The sequence below is a fragment of the Melanotaenia boesemani genome, chromosome 1 (assembly GCF_017639745.1).
Source record: "Melanotaenia boesemani isolate fMelBoe1 chromosome 1, fMelBoe1.pri, whole genome shotgun sequence".
NCBI classification, from domain to species: Eukaryota; Metazoa; Chordata; class Actinopteri; order Atheriniformes; family Melanotaeniidae; genus Melanotaenia; species Melanotaenia boesemani.
The window spans coordinates 27,126,799-27,151,609 of NC_055682.1; the positions used below are offsets into that span (position 1 = coordinate 27,126,799).

At 37.2% G+C, this 24,811-nt stretch overlaps 1 protein-coding gene across 2 annotated transcripts; it reads left to right on the plus strand.

Moving 5' to 3' along the window:
- The first annotated feature begins 3,312 nt into the window (after positions 1–3,312).
- Positions 3,313–21,274, plus strand: LOC121640708 (AN1-type zinc finger protein 3-like). 2 transcript variants are annotated; one of them, XM_041986564.1, is made up of 7 exons: positions 3,313–3,699; positions 12,229–12,269; positions 12,683–12,868; positions 14,259–14,324; positions 15,655–15,849; positions 19,215–19,410; positions 19,546–21,274. In XM_041986564.1, the coding sequence occupies exons 1-6, from the start codon at positions 3,617–3,619 to the stop codon at positions 19,367–19,369; spliced, it is 726 nt and encodes a 241-aa protein (XP_041842498.1). In that variant the 5' UTR covers positions 3,313–3,616; the 3' UTR covers positions 19,370–19,410; positions 19,546–21,274. The 2 variants fall into 2 exon arrangements, with proteins under 2 accessions (XP_041842498.1, XP_041842491.1); XM_041986557.1 differs by having other exon boundaries at positions 19,215–21,274.
- Positions 21,275–24,811: the final 3,537 nt, after the last annotated feature.

Below are 24,811 nucleotides of genomic sequence, written 5' to 3' on the forward strand. Positions count from 1 at the left end.
GAGCTATGCAGTTCATGATGATATCTTGACATGCTTTTCGTTCAATCAATAACAGCCAGTCTGTCTATCTGGAGTTGGCATAAAAAGATAACAAACACTTAAATTTAAAAACGTGTAGGCTACACATGGATTTCCTATATATCCTATCTGATAGCCTTCTTTATATATTACTTGCTATGAATCAGCTCTCTTTCTCAACACACAGGCTAATGGAAGTATAGTTGGATCATAAGTATATATGTTGTAGAGGCTGTGATTTTTTTACTGTACCTATAAATAAATATCTCTCTGGTTACAAAGGGTTTGTGAATGTGGAGTATTGATTGGACCAGACTGTGCTACCCTACGCATAAATTAAAGGTGCTGTAAAATGATTTTGACCTCTGTTGCATGTAAAATAAGCAGCGCTATATGATGTTTCAGATTATCTAATTAACTGCTTCTTTAAGTGCAAAATCAGTTTGGAAACTGCTTTTTAGCCATGTTCTTTTTGTTTTGTCTTTTTTGAAGAACAGACTTTCAAGGAGCAGATGTTGTATCAAAGACGGTTTTTTGTTCACTTTGTTTTGCAAGGTTGTGGCACTCTCCCTCAGTATGAAAAGTAAAACCTGTATAGATTCTTTGACTGTATCCCTTAGTGAATAAGAGCAGAGTCAAGATCCTGCCAATATGTTGTGTCACACTGGATCTTAAATGGAATATTGCTTCTACATGTGATTTCACTACTCTGGGCATGTTTGGTACACTCTATTTTCTAACCCAAGTTTGATCCGGTGTCTAATTAATTCCTTAAGTTCTTGTGTTTATTGCAAGGGAGGGAAAAGAGGGTATACGATATATGAGGAGAGGGGATCTGTCTTTGAAGTGGTATTCTCTGGTCTCTAGAGGACAACAAAGCCTGAGGCTGGACTGTGTATGTGGAGGGAAGCAAGAACTACTCTTCCACTGTGGGGCCAAAACTGGAGCTTGCCATGGCCATGTTTGCTACTCTGAACAGCCACCGATTTCTGTTTATTTGAAACAAAATTACACTTCTCAAATACTGCCTCAGCTCACCAAAATGTCAACAGAAAAATGACAAAAAGCTTGTTGTGATGGAGCCTGAGTAGCAAACAACAACTAACCCTTTGCCAGTACCTTTCGCTGAAATAAAGACTTGCAGGAAAATGGATTCTGCAATTCTCTGCAGTACACCCCTCCCTGTGCATAACTAGCTAATGAACTATCAGCTATCCATCTTCATTCCACCCAGGGCCCACTTGTCCTTCCCTGCAGACAGAAGCTACCTCTTGGCAGGTCTTGCTGAGGGGAATCCAAACCTCCTGGCTCCAAAGTAAAGTGCTGCCTTCTTCTGAAAGTCATTTTGAGGTGAAACACAGATTTCAGTCATGCTTTTTTTCTTGGCGTAAACACCCCAATCAATATTTGTGACTATTAAACCATTTCATTCCCATTGCTAGACATGCTGCCATCGTCAGTGATGTCAGAAAAAACGGTGGCTTTCTAAATGCTGACTGATGTGATGAAGTATTGTACCACATGGCCTTAAAAAGTCTGAACCTGTTGGTTAACACACAGCTTACATCCATACTGCAAAACCAACAAGACTATGTACTGTCAACGATGTGATGTATGGAAAATAATCTGTGCCAAACTGCTGTTTCATAACAACAGTAGCTTAAAGAGGATAATATGTTTGAAAGCTTTTGAATGATACGTACATGATAAAGAGTTAGAAGGGAGACTGATGAAGAAGAAGGAAGGCTAAGCTAAATTATCATTAAGTGTCTTGTACTATCGGGTAGTAGGGTGATGCTTATTTGGAGATGAGTGAGAGTCAGTGTGCCCTCAGCTGAGGCTGCACGAAGGCAGCACAATTTCATTTAGACAGAAAACTATAAAGGCTGCTTCACAGCTCTCTGACTTACTGCAACTGAGCTTCTCTGTTGCAGCCTTGGGACACCATTTCTGCCACCGTGACTGTAGCCACACTTGTGCTTCAGCTATTACTAGTCTGGCTGTGGCACATTCATTCTCAGTAGTTGTAACACTGGCTATATGTAGTAGCTGTATTTGCATGGTTTTATTTTTACTGTATTCCTTATCGGTAGCTAAACTGTCATAAATGCTGGTTCAAATAGTTATACACATGGAAATACATTTACTTTTGTATTACAGGTCTGTTACACATTCCAAAAAAACGCTGGTATGGTAAATCTTTTACCAGTTTCTGCTGCTGCATTCTCACAACATTTATAAGATGTTCTAGGATTGAGGATACCAAACAATGATGCACTTCTGGTGTGAAAAATAAAAAATAAAATTAAATAAAATAGAGGCGTGCATTGGAGTTACATACTCCAAAATATTCATGCTGCACCTGGCTGCAAGCTGAAAAGGGTTTAATATTCATTTTTCATTTAAGACTTCTTCACCAATTCTCGGGCCTGCATGAATGCCAGTCCAGTAACGGTCTCTTCTCATTTTGTAGCCATGCCTTTTCAATGTTTGCAGAATATGCTGTTGCCTGGTCTTGCTGAAACAGCAAGTGTTGCTTTAAAATCTCAGAGTACTTTTCTGCAATAATGCTGTCATCACATAAGTGTAAATGAGCTTAAGGGAACTAATACAACTCCCATTCCATCAACAAACCTGGCTTTTCTACTTGTTGCTAATAGTAGCCAGGATGGTTCTTTCCACCTTCTTCTACAAAAGATGTCGAATCACTGATTTTTCTTACCACAACAGGCATTTCCCCCAGTGTGGTGGTAGTTAACTCCATAATGTGCTTCCAAACCCAGAGAAGTAGATACCACCCCTTGACATGATGTCCATAAGGTTTCCTTTTTATCTGATCCAAACCAAAAAAAAAAAAAAAAAAAAAAAAAAAGCAACACAAGTTTTCCCTGCTGGTGCTATTGAACTAAAACCTAAATACCATAACAGGAGGACAGAGAGCTTGTCCACACTATCTGAAAGCAAAGCAGTTAAGTTTTCTTTACACTTGCACTTCTCCTCCTGTTGCACTGACAAATGTGCCCATTGACAAAAAATTCTTTAAATTTTTTTACTATACATTTACTGACAATACTAGAAACTTGTAGTGCTCAGGATTAAATGCAGGAAGGCACTTTTGTGTGGATCATACCATAAAAATTAAAGTTCTACTAAACGTTAAAACCTAAAATTAGTTATTTCAGGAGCATTTTAAGCTGTACAATGCTATATATTGTATTATTTAATTATTTTTTAATAGTAACTATCGAACACAAAAACACCAGCCTAAGTTTCCTTCCTCCGGTTCGGCACACTCCTCCCCCTGTCAGCCAGTGGTTTGCTCCTCACTCCAGCTGATCGGCCCAGTGTCCCCGGTGATTCGGTCCATGGTCGACTTTGACGGCTCCATCGTCGACGTTAACTGTTTTAATTTTATGGAGTCAGTGGCCGCTCGTGTCGGCAAATCGTTCTTTTTTTATGCTGGAACTCCGACGAATATTCTGACAAGAGTATTGACCGTATACTTGTAAAAGCCAAGAGGGTCTAAACGCAAATACGAGGCCCTTACTGCATCCACGGATTCACCTGCTACACGAAGAGCTTGTCACTGTAGACCGACATGGGGGACACAGGGAGCGAAGGCAGCAAGCATCCGAGCAATGTCAACGTTTTACCCCCGCGCTGTCCCTGTGGATTCTGGGGGTAAGCCGATAAACCTGTCAAATGTCTCGCTTTCAACTGCTTTCTTTCTCTGCCAACAGTTAGCAGATTCGGTAGCCACTAGCATTAGCAGCTCTTACAGGGATGAGCAGCTTTTCTTGTCATTACCCCCTCCCTATTGTTTTGTAGCATTAGCTCCGAGCTAACACACTAGTTGGCTCTGGTAAGCTCATCCTGTAAAAGAAAACAGAAAGAGTAGGGGTACGAGATTAGCCTTACAGATAACGAGCCAGTTGTGATAATAATAATAAACTACAGATTAGCTTACCTACCAAGTTCATACATTAAATGGCTGGTTGGATACAACAACCTAGATGGCAGTTAAACCATAAACTGTGCCATATAAAGAAACACCGCAGTTGGTCATCAAAATAGTTGAGATTTGTATGCTTAAGCTGCTTAGACTAGCAAAGATATGTTTGGCTTTTGTGACATTTGTTGTCATTTCATGAATTGTTGTGCCATGGTTATGTGGAAGTAGGCAGAAATTTATAATGGTGCTTGAAATTAAAATATGCTGATTATTTTATCTCTTTGAATTTGCTAGCTTGACAAAGTCTGTCACCATGACAAATGTGTACATAAACGTAGACGGTGGATTTAATGAAGTTAAAAATAATTTGTTTGAAATGTTTATTTAATTTTTATTAATTAATTAACTAATTTAATTAATTCATTTATTATTATTTTTATTTATTTATTTCTTTATTTGCAGAAAGTATGTATGTATAGTCCTTACTTTCTATATGTTTATATGTTGTTTAGCCTCATTAATTATTAATATAAAGTACAGGACCTTCTTTAATACACCAAAGGGCCTAATTTACTATACATGTAAGGAAATTATTTGTTTAAGTGACTGTTTATTGTGGCTTTGCTGCAGCTAATAGGGATCGTAATAAACTAAACTAGACTAGTATGTGATGTAACTAGTAGTGATGACTGCCATGACCACAGAGAATCCTATGGCTATACATCAAACTATTAAATAGGATTACACATTGTCTCTCTCTCTCTCTCTCTCTCTCTCTCTCTCTCTCTCTCTCTCTATATATATATATATATATATATGTATATATATATATATATATATATATATGTATATATATATGTGTGTGTGTGTGTTATTATTATAAAATATTAACAAAACAGGACTGTGGCGTATAACATTTTTGTTGAAGAAAGAGTTAAGGATTACTGAGCATTTCAATGGTCAAAAAGTAAAAAAAAAACTCTAGTAGGCACTGTGCATGTGAAAAGCATTATAATCGTATTAAATTTGTCCATCATGTAAATACAATTGTTTGGATCACTTTATCTAGTGTCCATGTAAGTATGTAAGCTGGAATCTCCGATCAGATTGATTTAAATCAGATAGATGAAATACTTGTCCATGTAAATGTAGCTGCTAACGTGAGACTGCCCCAGATTTGAAAAATATTTTGAGAAAGTTCTAAATGTCTTAGCCCCTTTTAGACAGGCTGTTAAAGAAATGATGTGAACATTTATTACTAAACTTTCTATATATTCAGTGGGCTGAAAGTACAATTTGCAGAAATTTGCACTGGAGTTGCATTTCGTTTGCACCATTTAAGGTACCCTATGTGCAAGCACCTGCAAATGCTGATTGCTACAGCACCTGACTGTAGCATAAAATATGATCAATTCTTGCAAACATAGCTCTTATAATGCGCAGTAAACGTTTGCATCCAAGGTATAAAACTAAAAAGACGAGGAAGACTTCCACTACAGATTATACACAACATAAAAAAAAAAACATCTTACTGGCCGCACTAATACAAAACAAGTGGACATAGAACATATCAAGTCAAATCAAATCAGATTTGATTTGATTTTCACTTTGTAGTCAAAGCAGAATGGCAGCTTTCTCACCATCATCCCGTATAGGGCATGGTATGACTTATCCATGTAGTTCCTGGCAGTAAACTGCTTCAGGGACTGATGCTCCTCTCCAGCCACTGTTCCCAACTCCCAACAGTTGCTAATTAGCATAATCAGCATAGCTGTAATGGATGCTGCCATAAAGAGGGATGTTGTGGGAAAGGCAAAAATTGGAAAAAAAAAAAAAAAAGAAAACCTAAAAATGTTTAGAACAGCAAAAAAAAAAAAAGAAATAAAATAATTCTGTCAATATTTTCTTTATTTTTTAGTTTAGATTTTTAAGTATTTTTTTTTAAAATTAGGAAAAAAGTCTGGAACATGTTACACCACTTTTAACTTTTTAAATATTTTTTGTCCACACTCTTCATTAATAGACATTACTATCTGACGGTAAGCCAGCGCAGGATCATCCAGCAGCAGCTTTGTACATTTCATTTTCAGCCTGATCATGAAACACAGCTGTGTGCTGCTGTTTGAGGACCAAGCCTCATATGAGTGCTTTTGGACGGGGGAGGGGTCTGCTTAGCACCCGCTCCTCATTGTGAAGAATAAACTACGTTCATTCACGTCAGTCTCCAAAAGTCTCCAATAATACCAGAAAAAGTCGCTAGATTTGTCGTTAGCCGTTTTCGTTTAAAAAGTCGCTAGAGGGGTCTGACAAAGTCGCTAAGTTGGCAACACTGAGGAATGATATATTCCAGCAAGACCCGTCTCTTTCCACACATAAGCCAGTGAGTCACTGTTGTTCATCCCCGCTCACACACATTGGCTGTCTTCTTCTTTGGTGTTCATCTCCTTTTCTCGTATTGAAGTTAGTTTGAGTCGGCAAACCAGCAGCTAAATTGCACATTTCTGTGAATTACTGGGCTGAAGAGGGGAGCAGAAGTTTGTTAGCGACAAAATAAATTAAATTATAACTACTACAAGAAAAAGACCGGCAAATGTATTGGCCGCCATTGCGCGAGTAGATGAAAAATTCACTCACACTGTTCCACATTTTAGTCGCAAAATGCGAGCATTTGGTCGCAGTCTGGAGCCCTGATGTAGATGAGTTCCTAATTTCATTCTAGTCAACATGTCAACTATTAGAAACATTAGTTGATGAGAGGTGATAACATTTGTTTTTGGATTTTCTGATATGCTGTGGTGTGTGTAATTTCATGTAAATGAGAGGAATGCAGTTTGTTTGTGTTATTCACTTGTGTAGTAAAGTAAGTTTTAAATGTTTTTATTTATTCAAATTTATTTGAATAACCTGAGCAGATAAAGTAGGTCTGAGTTTAACTTAATTGTTTATACAGACACAATCATGGAGGATGCATCATGAGCCTGAGCCAGATTTTTTGCACTAAATATGGTAGTATTTCCTCAGAGAGTTAGATTCCCTCACTTTGAGATATTATTAGAGAAGTAACTGAGCCAGTTTATAACTCCTTTGTGACACAAGGATTGTAACATTGTCAGTGGAAATGGACTAATCATGGCAATCACCCTCATAATATTTTTATGCTTCAGATTGGTACCAAAAGTTTCTTGATTTAGGTTGTTGTGTAGCACTCACTACTAACATGGATCTTTCCTAATGTTTGACTTCATATTCCTCTTTGTACAACTTCAGGCACATTCAGATTGACCATTTATGGATATAACATCATCATCTGTCCCTTAAAAGCTATAACCACATGAGGCATAACAAAAGACTTGTTAAATTAATCCTTGTATATACAGTTCTGGTTATAGGTTTACTTACTCTCACCATAGGTGAGTTATGGAAATATCTAGATTTTGGTAATGTTTTGGACTGTTCTTATTTGAGACATAATGAAATACATAAATAATACACATTGTATTTTCATGTTTATTTAACCTGTTAGGAATGTGTTGACAACTTACAGAATTTTTTTTTTTATTAGTTGTTTCTTGAAGTCTAAATAGTTTAAGTATTTACACATGCATGATAAAAAAAAAAACAAACAAAAAAAAAAGAAACACATACACAACCTATACTAAGTGGTATTGTCTTTAAGTTGACAAGGCCTTTTAGCTTCCTGCTTGTGATCATGATTGACTGCAGCTGACAGCTTCTCTGTTTGCTAGCACTCATTGGATTGACTTTTACACATGGTACACTGGCAAAGTTCAAGGAACTCAATTCTGATCTGAGGAAATGGATTGTAGATTTCTACATGCCAGGAATGTCTCTTAGAGCCATTTACAAACAAATGAAGATCCTAAGATCATCTCTTCAAACATTTTATGCAAGTACAGCTCAGTGGGAGTTTTTTCCAACTTATATCATGAGTTGCTAATTTAAAACTTATTTCTCTTATTGAGGGTGTTAATGTTAGATCAGGTATTTAACTAATAAAATGCTGAAAAGATTTGTCAGATATTTTATGGCTTGATGAATGAGCAATTTATCAGACATCTTTGTCAAAGCAAAAACAAACAACAAAAAACATGTTTAAGTTGTTTTTGCTACTGCGGTTTACTGCTTGATTAAATGCTCATGTAGAAGTAGAACATTATTCTTAATTTGACATATATTGCCAGTTTAAAATAATATGTAGGAATGAGATTGGATTGATCTGATGGAGTTTTTGGTTGATCAATATCAGGGCCACTAAGTGCACGTCAACTCCCAGTTTGTTGTGTTATCTGAGCTGTATCAGCAGCTTTCAGTGTCAGGGTATTAGCACATGGCTAATTAGTTTACCAACACAGAAATCCATTTACCAAAGCAATTTCTCAATATATCATTGATAACATACTGGATGCACAGTCTTATTTCCTTTGCATGAATAAAAAGTTACAACTCATTAGTGTTGCTGAGTCAGTGAGAGATTGAGAAATATTTGGAGACTAGAGCATTAATAGACTAGCAATTTTACAGTGATACAGATAACAGTCCAGATATTCTTCATTTTTCACTGTCATCACTGAACAGTTAATGTAATTTAAATCTGGTTTGCCATGAAACCTTAACGTTAAGTGATGAAATGTATAATACAGCTGGCAATAGTCCACTGCATATACAGAAAAGTTGAAAAAAATGAAGAAAGAACTTGTGGTTTCCTACTCTAATGGTCACAGCACACCATATAATCCTCAAAATGATGAGCATTGCTGCTGCAGCCAGATGTGTTGAAATTTTATAATTAGTTAAATTTGTGGCTCTGTGATTAAGCATAAAATTAATTTAATATTAATCTTTAGAGAAATTTTTAGTTGGGGTTTTTTTGTTTGATTTCCTCTAAAACTCTGCCCTCACACAAAAACTCCCAGCTTGCATGCAAATTCATTCTGATTTACCAAAAGAAACTAAAACTCTTTAACAGTTACTGCTGCTTGTACAAATGTCCTGGCCTTCATTTTGTTTATCTGTTTTCACATTTTCTCTTAACCCTCACATTTTTTACTGGGATTGTTTTGAACAGTTGCCAAATAATGCTGGTAAAATACTGAAGCCACCATAATGCAAATATGCTGCTGACATCACTAATTCCCTACTGTAGTTTACCTTCTGGATGATTACTAGTTAACATGTGTCAGCAGATGACTTGTCATCATGCACCACCCAAACCAGTAAAGTAAGCATGCTGATACCAAATGTTGTATCTTAAAGAAAATCTGTGGTACGTCTCTGTCAGGATGGCTGACTGTTTAGCAGGCTCCCCTAGATGGATCTAAACAAGGTCTTAACTGATTTTCAGGAATTGCAACATGCTGAGTGTTGACTAATTTCTTATTTCTCAATTTATGTAAGAAAAAAATATTTTAAACATGCTTAAATAATTTCTCTTCTCTAGATATAATTTATACTTGAAAATGCACATCCCAAATGTTCTTACAACGTAAACGCGCTCCGCTAACAAAGCCTGAGAAATTACAAGGACCTAAATGCTCATAATTGCTATGCTAATTTCCACTGTTCATGCTGTAGCACACATTAACATGAATAATACTTTATTACTCCTCAAGTGGAAGTTATATTGTTGTATTATAAATTGTTAAGAGAAAATAGATCTCAAGAGATTGCCATCAATGCTTTAGGGTGTTGGTAGCAGCCTACTGGGGCGGCAGTGGCTGAGATGGTAGAGTGGGTCATCCAGTGATCGGTAGGGAATATATCTTGAAGGTTTGAAACCCCCAGGCAGTCAAGTATGGATACATCACATCCTCACCCTTGCCTCCAGTTTTGGCATCGCTGGTGGATGAATGTTGATGAATGTTTTAGAGGTGTTCAGGGAGGCTGTCTTTTTTCTGTCAGTCTGCCCCAGGGTAGCTGTGGCGTCATGTAGCTTACTATCACTGGGTAACCTTCTCTTTAACATGCCCCAAGGTGTGTGTGTGTGTGTGTATATATATATATATATATATATATATATATATATATATATATAATTTTAATTTCAATTCAAATGATATGCTGTTCCTAGTAACCAGCAGTCATCTAGAGGGGATGTTGTGACATGGAGTCAGTCACAATCCTGACTGGCTCTCTATTGGCTCTGGACATTTCAACAGGGTCCTCTGGCAGTTACTCACAACAATCCTTTACTGAGAAGAGAGAACCTGAGAACAGTTTGGTGGGCTAACAGAAGAAGCCTAATTAAAAGAGATGGGGCTCAAACTGGAGAGCAGGACATTTGTACAACCGACAGTGAATGTGAGAGGAGAGACAGTTTATAAGTGAACCAGAGCATATCTGCGCACAAGCAGGGAATTTTGTATGTAGGCAGTTTTTGAAGGAGAGAAGGATAGCTGAGCATAAAAACAAGGAATACTGTAAAAAAAAAAAAAAAAAAGCTCTAAAAGATGGTAAAATACCCCCTTATATTTATTTTTCTCTTTCACTGTTTATCAGTGGAATCTAGTAGAACTACATTTCCTCAGACATTTGTCACACATCCAGTCCATCACTCCTTTGTGTCACTAATTAGTCAGAGCCAGTCTTCCTGTCTGTTCAAATGAGATATTCTCATTAGTTTCCACAGTGGCCAGCAGTGAAATTGACCTTTTTTAAAGTCTTGATCTCACTAAGGTTAAAAGTTTTTTTTTATTTTTTTATTTTTTTTATAAATCTGTGGTTTAGTTACCTCTGATTTACAAGGTTGATAACTCATTTACCCAACTTCCTGCCTATTAGTGTCTCATTATTAGGTTTATCTTCTGTCCTAACTTCTTATATTCCATTCGCTTTTATACCCAAGACTACACACCAGCAGACTGACAGCCTCCAGGTTGACTGCAGCTGACCCTACATTTAGAAATGAGGACAGAGGTGTGCAATGAAGCACCCAAAATAAATAGAATGTGACTGATAGCAGCGACCGTCATGCTTGATGCACAGACAGTGAGGATGAGGGCTGGAGAGGAAATGAGAAGAGCCTTCTCAGAGGAAAGCCAGAGCCATCTGTTGTGAAAGAGCTGTGCCACTAGAACTGGCAGACTGCAGTGCTCAACTTTATAACAATACCTTTTTAATTTGAAAGGTCTCTTTTTGTGCTGAGAAAAGGAGAAGTCAGAGATGTTGACACCATGTTTTTGCAAGTCAAAGTCAAGTATTAAGTCTTACGGCTCAAATCCAAGTAAAGTCGCAAGTCACTTTCAGTTGTAATGACTAATCTGCCATACAACACTTACTGTCTGGTCTGCTTAATGGACTGCATTATAATATCCAAGGAATTTAAAATCCATACTCACCTTTTATCTACTAGCATTTAGGAACAGATATTTAGCTTTAACTGACAAATACTCTGAACAATTCCTTTGCTTTACTGAATTCTGGAAATGTATTCAGATTAGTAATTATGCTCCATCTGGACCCGCTTGTTGTTAAGTTCTGCACAAGCCTCTTAATGACTCAATGCCAGTTCAGGTAATTTGCTAAGTTATAACTGCCGTGTCAACAAATTCATTTGAGGAGTGGACTTTGTTTCTGTTGTGAACATGTTTAACACATAAAATGCAGTAAAAATGTTTTGAGAATGCAGGAGAATTACTGATGGTTAGTAAACCAGTGGAAGTGAAAGAATAGTCCTGTGTGGGTCTCTACAGTTTCTTAGGATCTGCCACAATATTAAAACCACCTGCTTATGCTTGTATATGTCCCAATGTGTCCATACAATTCTGGCCTGCCATATCTTAGACACAGGACATTGATAAGCATCTTGTGGTGTTTGACACTGATCGTTATGCTTTGTATAACATATCAGAGAAATTTTATTGACATACATCTCAGACACTTAAGTTAGCATATGGCATAAAACTATAATGAACATCATGTAGAAGCTATTTTGGCCAGCCAAAATCTGAAAACAATAGTTTGATTTTTTACTTGTAGTTAAATAGTTATTTTAGACATATAATAGTTAAATTTAATGGATTGGAAGGTAAATAAAAATCCTTTAGTTTATTGTACAAGTTAAAACTAAAACCTAGATCATAAACTTTACTTAAAACTTTTTCTCTGCCAGGATCACTTAGGACCTGGGTTCATAGAAACATGTAACTGTTTTTGTATGGATGCCCACCAGCAAATGCCACTTGCATTCTTTCTTTTTTTTCAAGCTGGTAGAATAACGCAGTTCCTTCTGTTCTCTACAGGTCGAGCAAAACTATGAATCTCTGCTCAAAATGTTTTGCTGGTAAGTTGTTCATGTGTGTATGTGTTTTTTTTTATTTTATTTTCAAAGAAAAAAAATCTAAAAAGATGTTTTTAATTTTGTAAGTGGTATATGTAACAGAGCTGTGAGAAATACATGCTGATGCTTCAGTGCTTTAAATGCATAGCTTATTATCTGTCTGTGTAACAGTAACTTAAGCACAGGAATTAACAATGTTTAGGCAATTTATTCAGTACCACCTACGATATAAAGTACAAGCTTCATCCAACTAGAATTTATTTTCTTTCCTCTATACAACCTTGATACCAGTTCTTGGTGTCATTTTACATCAAGTTTATTTATTTTATTTCCAAGATTATCATTTTATTATTGTTGTTATTGCTACCATTTTAACTCGATGAAAAAACCCTTTACCATTTACCATTTATTTGTAGATGTTAAGAAGAAGCAGCCAAATGATGATTGTGCCCCAAAAGCCTCTTCAAGCACCAGCAGCAGTCAAACAGACATATTCTGTAATGAAACAAACAGCAGCATTAGTCAGTCCATGACTATGCCTAACACTTCAGAAGACCCTTTGCCAGGAGAGACTGGTGTGACGTCTGTTCCAGTTCAAGAAGGTAAGACAGCAGTGGGTTATTTCTTTGGACCTGTAGAGAGTGGATCACTTGAAATGTAGTACCTAAAGACTATATTATTTGGTCTGCTTGGTTTGTAATGTTTGCCTTGCATGTTAAACTAAGTAGTAAAGTGTCTCTTAATTTCAATGGTCAAAGCTGGACGATTGAAACTTTTAGTGCACAGCATCTTTCTGCAGAAGACTACTTGCTGAGGCAGCTGTAGCAGCAGCTGCACTGCCCTTGCCCTGGCTATATTTGTCCTCATGGCACACATAGAGAGAATGATGGGAAAGGATATCTACTCAGAAGCAAAGGCTTGAAGAGGACACCTACAATTGTGAGGGCATCTGTCATTGCTGTACACTGACAGGGTTATTTGTAGAGGCAAATTCAGCAAAAGACAAAAAAAAAACAAAAAGGGCCAACCAAATTGATGTGTGAAGCCTTTAAAACAACTCCCACATCAATCATCCCCACTATTATAACAAAATATTTTAACAAGCTATCAAAATGGAATGATTGCACATGTTATTGTTGAGTTTTATATTTAAAAACAAAAAACACCTTTGGGACTCAATTGTTGCTGCTCAGACCAATTCTTCATTTGCTTATTGCATTACTTATTGTTTTGCCCAAACATTAAAGCTTAAACTTGTCAGTTAAATGACTGAATACTGATTAGACAATGCAACTGATGGTTAACTATCATGTTTATATATTTACTATCACTTTAAGCACATGGAATCAGTGTTAAAAATATAAATAAAAGCATCCCCGAGGGCGCAGTCATAGTATTACCTACGTTCACTAACTTTTGAAACAATATTAAGAACAGGTGGATCATAAAATACATAATAAAACTCAACATTTTCTGTCATCTCTTCACTGGCTTTAATCATTGACATTGTAGTCTCTCCTTAACAGATATCCATCATAGTTGCTGTGGAAGAAAAACTTCACAGCATCATAAATGATTCCACACAGAGCAGTCATGGGCCTTTTATTCTTTTACTGTGTGCAAAATGGTACCAGAGTATCCAGGCAACCATGAACAGAGTCTCCTAACAGCTTTTGTCTTCAGGCTTTCCTGATTTTAAACTTATTGTCTTTCAGAAAAACCTACCTAACAAATGTCCCCATCCGTTAGTCTGTTGCAGTTCATTCACTTTATAATGCAATTAAATATCTCCTACAGTTTGCCTCTATAAAAAATGTGCACTTGTGTTCTTTAATTGTGGATTGTTTGTAGCTGAATTGCTGGTTCACTTTGAAATTTGATTTAAGTCTAAAGAAGGAGAAACTTGGGTCTTAATGTCACCTCTGTTTACTGCTGCCTTTTCTCATCCATGCTCTCTTATTGTTGCTTTTGCTTGCTTTGTCTCTTATTCAGGAATATCCAGCATGGGCACAGTTTTGGGTTCCCTTACTACTCCCACAAAACGTTCATTCGAGTCAGGTATTTTTATTCTTATTAATTTGTACTGCATGCTTGACATTCTTATGAGTAGGCATAAAATGAAGGACCCAGAAGCATCTTAGGCAAAAATCTAATATACTTGGCTTGATTGTTGTAGAAGAAACAGCAAAAGGACATACTGAGAATGCAACAGAATGTTTCTTTTGACCTTAAACATATGTGGAATTAGTAGGCAAGACTATACAAAGTGATCACGCTGGTTCCTTGTCTAATATAGCGGAATCATATGAGTGCCACATATTCAAAGTGAGCATTTGTTATACATTTTGTTGAGGCCTGAATTGGTGTCATTTTTAAGCTTTTCTAAATGGGGAATCTACATGTTTGTTTTTTGTTTACATGGACCAGAGGAGACGCACCACCGAAGGGAGATATTCTTTTCTACATCTTGAAATTGCACATGTATAGACTCACATTCTCACATGAATAGTGGAATCGATGAGCCGTGCTTGGGGGGTGGGGGGCATCTGACTTCTCAGCTTGCCCTAGTTCTCAGAGATTTATTGAGTGCTGATCTGCATTTTGGCTGGGGAAAAAGTCTGCAGGATTGATGGGAAAAGCTGAGCTGAAATTCCAGCCGACCAGCGGAAGCACGCTACAGCCTCCTGCTGTTCCCAGTGCAGGGCTTAATGTGATATGATGCAGAAGATATATTTGTCTCTCTTCTATTTTAATTTAACACACAAAAGACTGTGTGACCCTGTTTACTATTATCATCTCTGGTAGTTCCAGACTGGACCATTATGTAGTCAATATGTAGTGAGTTTTCCATCAGGATTCTATCAAAGCTCCAGTTTTGGCTTATATGTATATAGGAGTAATGAAAGGTTATGAGGGATTTGAGCTGCAAATATATTGGTAGCTGAATTATTTAAAACCATTATAGAAGGTTAATTACCATTCACATACATTTATATGTGTAATAGAAAACTGGTTCATTTTAAGTTGCTGTTATCCAGTTGTTCTCTTAATTTCCTTTAAATGACTTTGTTGATTAATAGGGTAAAGACAGGAGGGATGGGGATTTGTAATTGCATCATGTAGACTGGTATAACTCTTAATAGAAACAGGATAAAAGTGCAGAATATCCACTGTTAAGCCATTAAGGAATCTAATAAGTTTCTGAAAGCTCCTTTATTGTGGATTCAGACTTAAACTGCATCAGCAGTATATCCAGAACCCTGCATTTGTGGAAGTTTATGTTAAGTCTGTCCAAGACTTTGTTTAGCTGATGTTAAGTGCAAAGATTGTAGCTATTAGTTTTTACCTCTTATATAATGTATGTATTCTTATGTGTCTTCACCCTCAGAGTCAGAAAGTGATGCTTCACCTGAGAAACGAGCAAGAGTGAGCGAGGTCCCTGAGAGTGAAGAGTCTTCACCGTTGTCATCATCATCACCATCTTCATCTCGCAACGGTTCTAAACAGAGGAGCCGCAAACGTTGCCATCGCTGCCAAACCAAACTGGAGTTGGTGCAGCAGGAGCTGGGTTCCTGTCGCTGTGGTATGATAACGTGTTGGAATTTGCCATGCCTGCAAAGAAATGTTTCTGTTACCAAGTCATCTGTCTGTGTGTTGACAGAAATGTTTATAAGCACAGTGCTTTTGTTAGCCTTGGGGGACCGTTGCAGAAAGCCTGAATGTTTCTCATTGCACATAAAACATAAACCAATTAGCACAAACACTAATGCAGTTTAAACCAATGCTTGGCTTGCTAATCAACTTGTTTGCATACAAATTAAAGTACTTAAAAAGTCACAGCTCTTCACTACTTAAAGACCAACCTGCTTAAACTAATGCAATATTGCCTAAATTGGAAATTGACTTTCCTTTTTTTCCCCATTGGGCACTGCTTAATGGCATGGGCCATCTATCCTTAATAGTCTAATGTGTGCTATGAAAACATGCTTTTTACAAACCAAAAGGGGTAATGGCTGTAATTACTGTGATTTCTGACTATTGCAGTAATTGCAGATTACTTCAGTAATGGTCCTGCAGAATGTTCCACATTGTGTAAGCCAAGAAGATTTGATAATGAGTTGAAAGCTTGAATGCTTTTCAGATTGTAAATGGGGAAAGAGAAGATCCAATGTTTTTGCACTCAGTAGGCATGTGCTGTTATACAGTTCTTCCGATATTCATCTTTAGAATTAGTATGACACCATGTGAAGGCTTTGGGATTAAACTTTTAATTTAAGTCATATCTTTTAATGTTGAGTGCCTAACCACTTCCATTCTTTCTGACCTTGGAAGCATGTGCCTGTAAACTCTAAGGACAACCCAATTCATAGCCAGTAACCTATTTTAAATATCTGTAATAAAGATACTTACATGGCTCTTATAGTTTGTTCCAAATCAGAAGTGCCTACCAGCGACAGTGACGGGGCTTTGACTTCAATACCAAAATTAATATTGTTGCAGGTTAACTAACCTCATTGTTAAAATGTGAAAATAAGTCTTGATTTGAGTGCATTATAATCACATAGTGGTAGTGCTCTGTTTACTAGTGTGCATGTTCTGCATCCTCAAAGGTGGTGAAAACTTCTTGCTGTAAATAATTACCCTATTACTGTTCATAATGCCCTCTGCCAAATCTGGTCACTCTATCTGTCAGTACTCCTTTTAGGCTGAGAGATGGAGTAAATTTAGGACTCAGTCTGTATTATAACAAGCATCTACATGGAGCCTCTGGGTAGAGTGGTCAGGTGGCGTAGGTATTTTCCTTAGAGAAACTAGTAAGGTCAAAATCTCCATTTAATGTATTTATTATTAGTGATCAGCTGTACATATGGGAGTTTGGTAGAGTTAGGCAGAAGCAGAGGAGCATGGGCATGAATACACCTGGAGTTGAAATGCATTTATATACATTTATGTGAAAAATGTCCACCCAAGGGTTAACATCCCTGGAAGTGGTAGAAGATAATGAGGCCAAGATTCAGATAGATATTTCAGTCACTAAAATAACAAAAAAAATTAAACATATCAGCACAAACTCTTTGGCTTGCTTTGCTGTACTACAAAGCAGGATTAGTGGTTTAGCCAAGTAACTTCTGGTCCAGTTCTGGATTTCCAGTATCAATTAAGCTGGTTTACTACTTACTAGGCTGTATCATCATGGCAACTTCAGCTGAAATCCTAATCTGCTCTGGAGAAAGTTAGGCTCTTGAGATATGAAATGAACACATATGAAAGCACTGCCTTCTGACCAAATCAGTTCTTTTGAAAACGATCGGTGTGTGAACAGCGAGAAACGGCTCATTTTTTACAGTCACACTGACTATGCTGTCTGACTTTCACTCAGAGGCATCTAAATAAGAAATGTGTCAGCAAAAGGGACTACTGTTAACAGCTTGATTACTATAAAACTACTTACTGCTGACCTTAAAGATTTTAATGTTACATTAATTACTTCAATTTATTAGTTATTATTGATTAATGATTAGTCTTTTTCTCATGAATTATATCAGTATGAAGAGTATTAAGGTAACAAAGCTGCATTGTCTGTTATTCATATTAACATGACTTAGTGCGACTTAAAAAAAATCTCCAGACAATGTAAAATCTTTTTATCTAGCATTTTAGAGTCTCGATCATCTGAGACATTTACAATAAGGGAGCTCAAGTTATGTGAATTTCTGCTATGTTGGTTCTTAATCTGGTTCAAAGAGCATTTAAAACAGCCAGTTTTGTATCTAGGAACATATGAAAACCTTTGTCAGGTTCTTGTGGAATATACCTGCATTAGATGCATTTACTAAAAAAACAAAACAAAAAAACTATATTAATCTAATCATGTGGTGGTGATATTGATCAACAACATTTACCCATTCATACTATCGACAGGGCAAAGAGAATGCCAACTGTTGGCGTTCATCTTTTTTTATATTGTAATAGCTGTCCTCTAGGCCTTCGCTGCAGCAGCTGTTTTTCCAACTTTTTCTGTTTAAAATGAACATCCACATATTTGAGGTTAAAAAAAAACTGGGTTTATTATCAATTTGATAACCGGTGCCAGTACCACTAAACTAGATGTCTCCTGTCAGGGTTAGTTAAAGCCAGAGAGACCCTGAATGTGTTTAACCTGCTTTGTAGTCCAGCCTTCTGAACACCGTGTAGTCACTGAGTTAAACATGAACTTCTGTGTACACTAAAATGTTTCAACTTCACATGTCAGATCGTGGCTGGACCTTTTGAGGGTTGTGCATAAGTGAATGTTCATAAATCTCAAAGAACTAAAGCAATGTAAAGAAGAAAGGACTAAACATTCTCCACAGGCTGATAATGTCATGCAGAAAATCATTACTTACAGATACCACAGCTAAAAGTGTAGTGTGTTGTGGTTTTGTCTTTTCCAGTATGATTATTTCATCAACATTTGGTTTCTCAGCTTATTATTGTACTAAAATAACTATATTTATCAAATATCACTACAGAGCTTAGTGGTAAAATGTATATTTGTGTTTTTGTTATTGGGGGATTTTATGTTCCGCCTTGCAAAATGGTCTCTCTTACACTCCATTCTTGTGTGCAGTAATTGTACAGGTTTTAATTGCATAGCTCCAAGATGTCAAACTGAGCTTTTAATCACCACTTACTGAATGCCAGCAGTGTTAATATGTGCATTAATGAATAAAATTAAAATGACAAGGACTGAGCTTATCAAACCTGGAAAGGCCTATTGTTGAAAGGGTTACAGTGGAGACGGGTGGCACAGAATGACTGCTTTATAACATTTTAATGGCATCTAAAGAATTTGCCACTCATAACATCTAACTAAAAATGTGTTTTACAGAATTGTGGACTCAATAAATTAACCACTCTTCATCTCTTTCACCCCCCTCCCCACCTCTCACACCACCACCACCACAGGTTATGTTTTCTGTATGCTCCATCGTCTTCCAGAGCAACACGAGTGTCTCTTTGACCACCTGGGCCGTGGACGTCAGGAGGCTGTCCTCAAGATGGTCAAGCTTGACCGTAAAGTGGGCCGCTCTTGCCAGCGCATTGGCGAGGAGTGCTCATGAGCAGCCGCCACCCCACTGCCCAGCAAAACCTCTGTGTTCAGGTGGTGTCTCAGCACTAATAGGGATATGATTTTTCTCTTTTTCTCCTCACTTAGTTTTTCAGGTTTTTTACAGGTATTTTGGATACAAACCTCCATTCTCTCCTTTTTAAATGAAGCTTTTTTTTTCTCCCCCAGCCCCAATCATCACCAACATTCTACTTGTTTCCTGCTTCCTTTGGCTCGATCATATCCCTGCTGCTAAGATGCCTTTTGGAAAAACAAACACAATAAAGACAGAACAATCAAGAGCAAATGAAATATTTCTTCACTCTTTTGCAAGCTCTTGACCATGCGAGTATGAATGGTGAAAGAGTGAATTAAGAGATGGCGAGAGGAAATGCAATGCTTTATACAAATGTTTGTCTTGGAAGCCAGACTTTACTCTTTACCTCAGAAATAAAAGGCAAAATAAAAAAAAACAAAGAATGAGGGTGGAGGAGGAGAAGAGAGAGAAAGAAATGGTCATCCTTCTTGTACACTTTGGCTGTGGCGCTGTTTATAGACTATGCTCTTTACCTCAAAATCAGACCAGAGCTGCTTTGTACTCCATGCCAAGTATGGACTTTCTGAGGCAAGTGAGCTAGCCAGCCTCAGTTTAAGTCACGTCTTACCTCCTGGCCATCCAACCCTTATAATCTTAAACCCTTAGAAACACATACACATGTTAATGACCCACCTCAGGATACTGAAGCTCAGCCTGCCCTCATCCTCCCACCAACCTGCATCATTGTCCTCTGTTCTATAGGAAATTTACTCCTTTGTTTTAAGATTGTTGTGAAAGTGTCTGCCACTGTGATATGAAAGTGTTGGGTTACTGGAAGTCCCTATTCAGAACTTGCATGTGCCAGACTCAGAGACATATTGACGATGGTGACAGCAAACTGGTTGTCCTCGGATTACCCACAGACTCATCGTCAGTGTCAAGAAGTGACTGATGAAGATTTAATTTGTTGAGGATTTTCTCTGGCTTCCTCTTTCTTTCTTTATCCCCTTACCCTTTACTAACCTTCCACATCTAGACATTTCCTCTTCACATCCACAGTCTTTATCAGCAGGTGTGTGGCTTGTGTGTGTGTTGGATGTATACAAACTTCAGGAAGACAAACTTAACAAGACACGAGGGACAAAGTGTGCTAATGAAAAATGACTGGACTTGGAAAGTCTGCATTGTTACATATAACTCTAGCTATACTTTTACAAACACACACAGCCTGACTCTTATGTTATTTGATGTGCTCAGTTTGCATTGAGCACAAACAGGTAAATCAAACATTGTTTTAAAGTTGGAGTGTTTTCTGAAACTGTGTCTTGTTTGGGATCATGATGGCTGTTCATATCTCAAGTGTAATGCTTCAACTCTTTTCACCAATACATTAATATCCCTGGATAAATATTTTGATTTTCAACGAGCATGATTAGATCATGTGCATCCTTCTCCCTCTTGGTTTTCTCATCTGTATTGATTGCTTTATTTTTCTTAATTTCACCCACTCTGCCTCCCTTCTTCCCTCTTCTTTTACTTTTGCTGTAGATGAGGGAATAGGGCTGTGGTGAGCAGAGTGCTTAAAGTTAAAATCAGCAAATAGTTACCTTTCAGATGTTTTCCTGGTGGACTGTGGGCAGAAGGAAGATAAAATGCATAATGAATGAATCTTGTGTATCTTAAAGAAAACCTTGTTTAACCTCTTACATTTTAGAATTACTTACACTTAAGTGTTGAGCTTTTTGGTTATAATGTGGTTATAAAAGTGGGAAAATGGATATGGAAGATGATTTAATTTTGTTTCTTTTGCTTTAATTTTTGCTTCCCCTTTGCAACTTTTATTTTCTTTTACTGAGAAAGAATAAACTGGATTAGACAAAACAAGAAGATCTCTGGTATACTTTACTGATATTGCTTGAAAAAAATTGATACTTTTGTTAACTTACTGTAAGCAGTTTTATCTTGTTTTTCATCTGTTAGTGTCATTTTGCATTCACAAGGGTTCATTTGCACTAACTTGAAAATACTTAGAATACTTAGCATGCTATTTATTTTTAATTCATGCCTGTGTGGGCTGAGAGTTAAGCCTCATCTGTGTTGTCTCCCTCACATTTGCTAGCCCCCTGCCAGTTTTTATAGTACAGTTAATATCGGTTTACTGCTCACAGTGGGCTGCTGTAAAGCTACAGTCATTTACTTACCAAATGTGTTTGTATGTACATCTTATGTGTGAACACTGACGCTTGCTAATGGAAACTTATAACTAAAGAGGCTTCTGGTTGCAGCGATAAGCCTTGAAGGTCGGCTACGCTAATTGATGCGGTGAAAAAGAAAACATGTTATGATGATCAAAAGGCATCTTAAATGTTGGAGTTGGTCAGCCGCCAGTGTAATATCTCATCCTCTCCTGAAGAGTCGTGCCAGGATTGAGTGGCAACAAGGAGCATGAGATCTGTATTTGCAGAAGGCTGCCTGGTGTTATAGAGGGATTTGGGTCCTAAGATCTTGTGGCTGGTGGTAAGTAATCTCCTAACTGCTTAACAAACAACCATCAGCTAGATACATCGTCCATGTATTGAATACTACCTTGTTATATGCTTTGTTGGAGGCTTCTCCTTCTGAGCTTTGATTTTTTAACTGCAGTCACTTTCTCTCACTTTCACACACTGCAGTTTTACTGCAAAAGTGGGTAACTGATGGGTTGTTTTCCGTTTTACAAGCATGCATCAGTTTGAATGACAGAAGGAAAAACAAAAATGTCAATATACAGTACATGCAATAGTAAGTAATGATCAAAGTAAACACAGGATAGTTTTCCCTGATGCATAACATACTGTTGTTCAGGCAGGGCTGGTCTTATGAAATGTGATAATACCACCACTTATTAGGCTTATTAAATTTGATGAGCACTCAGCATATAAAAGCATGTCTGTAATTACATCGGCCACATTACATCTACTTAAGCACAGAGGATGTTCCTAAATGCACAGACGGCTAATATCAGATTGAGGTAGTGCAGCACGTTTATACTGTAGATAGTTTTTTTTTTTTTTTAATATAATGTCTGTATATATATATATATATATATATATATATATATATATATATATACAAAATTTTTTTTTTTTTTTGTTTTTTTTTTTTTACTTTTATTGATTTTGTTTAGGCTAAATGCTCATAGACTTCAGGATCACTGCCAACACCTTGCCTCATTTTTCACCAGGTAGTTTTACAAATTGTTATCAGAGGCAAGATAGATTAATTGATATATTTACACACTTAGTGACCAATCGATTGGCCTATCTTGCAGGCACGCTTACATTGTGCTGATATTTCTGAATCCTTGGCAGGGCATACCTGCCATGAGCAAAGCAACAAGCTTCATTATGAGGTAATGGTGTACCTTCAGTGTATGTATGTCACATCACAGCAGTTTAGTTTGGTTGAAAATAACTAGTGTGTTAATTTGAACTGGTCTGAGATCTGTCAATCAGGATCTTCAGTGGACGCCCAACGTGTTAACAAGTCATATGATGAAAACGAAGTGTGATAATATGACACCAATACAGCAGTTTGACACTTGTGGCCTTAATGCCTAAGCAACTGCACTAGTCTAGTTAAAAAAAAAAAAAAAAGTAAATAAATAAAATTAAATATATAATTTGCAATTTTTATTGATTGCCACCATAAACTCTTCAAAGTGTTGCGTGAATTTGGCTCACTTTCATTAAAATTGTGAAGCAACCAGCATTGGTGGTGTTCTGTGGTTTCTCTGTGCCCTTCTAGCTTAATATTCTTAGTGTGTAACTCTATACTGAGAGACATATGAAGCATAATCCTCTTTCATACCATAGCTAATGACTTCAGTACCATCCATTACCATTCCAACCACCAAAAACTGACAGTATTCTGCAGGGGCTTCAAACAGGCCTGCTGCTGACATTTGGTCAGGTTTAAGAGGAAATTAGCTGCAACGGGGGAAGATTCAATCCCAATATAGCCATTACTATCCGCCTGACTTTTTTCCTTATGACCTTTAAGGAAGAAGCTGACAGCACACTTCTCAGCTGCTGGATGACTTTAACATAGTAAAGTAAAGAGTTAGAGGATAAGCCTTTAATGAAGAATTACTGATGAATTTGTGGGTCTGTATTGATGTGAAAGCCTGTAACAGATGACAAGCAGGAGGAAATGATCTCTGACATAAATCATTGTCACTCAGATTCATAAATCAGTGGCACACGTCTGTTGCTTCTATTGATGTACATAACTCTGAAAAAGCACATTTTTCTACCAGACTTAAGAAATATGTCCTACTTCTGAGTATCCTTTAAGTATGTCCCAGAAAGAACTGCACATAATCTAAAAAACGGTTTTAAGTCACCTGGGTCAGTTGTGGCTGAAGTTTAAGGGCCCTACTTGCGACTCAGACAGTACTTCACTCAACTAATGGGGCCATACTGTGCTGTTGGCAGTCTTGTTTTTACATTGATGCGGAGTTTGACAAGGGGCAAGCTTCTTGTGTCTGGCAGCCAAACTGTTGGATTAGTATGCAGATAGTAGTCATACGATTTTAATGGTATGCAGCAACAAGCTAGAGGCAAACATGCAATATGCTGAACACAGTAGAATGGAGAAAAGAAAACTTCTACATATATATATATATATACTGCACATCTACCAAGAAAGAGTAGACTACCAAAACTCATGGACCAGGAAAGAACGTCATGAATCAGACCTGAAAGAACTGGATAGCTCTATAGCAGAGATTAAAGTGTCTGCCCTCAGGAACACTTTAATTGCCATAGATTCTATCAAGATGACCTTTGGGTACAAGCGACCAATGCTTCAATAAAAGGTTAAAAAAAAAAGTATGGAATTCACCAAAAGCATTGGATACTCCCCAAATATACAGAACGAGTTGTTCAAGAAGAACACACACATGTGGAAGAATCCCTTAACTCACCAAAGTGAGTTTGCTGTTAAATAAAGACAAAGTTTTGAGAAAAACTTTTCCTGTAGAGAACTGAGATTGGGACTAGTGCTCACAATTCTAGATGGCAATAGCCCTAAGCATGCAGCTATGCAGCACTCCACCTGTTTATAGAATAACATTTTAACACCTTGGAACGGCAAAATCAAAACTCAGACCACAGTAAGATTGTGAAAATTTGCTGAGCACCAGAGGAACCTATGCAGTTTGAAAAAAGAGTGGAGCAGATCGACAAAAAAAAAAAAAAAAAAAAAAAATTCAGCGACTTGAAATTTATGGAGACAAACCCTGAGGGGCCCACAGCTGTAATTCATGCAAACGGACACTCCACGAAGGATTGACTTTGGTGTGATTACTGTACATACAGTATGCATGCACTCATTTGCATTTTTTTATTATTTAACATTTTTAAACATTTAGAATTA

Coding starts and splice junctions, on each gene's coding strand:
- LOC121640708 (XM_041986557.1), top strand. CDS start 3,617: ATGGGGGACACAGGGAGCGAAGGCAGCAAGCATCCGAGCAATGTCAAC. Junction 3,700..12,228: donor TGTCCCTGTGGATTCTGGGG/GTAAGCCGATAA, acceptor TGTTCTCTACAG/GTCGAGCAAAACTATGAATC. Junction 12,869..14,258: donor GTCTGTTCCAGTTCAAGAAG/GTAAGACAGCAG, acceptor TCTCTTATTCAG/GAATATCCAGCATGGGCACA.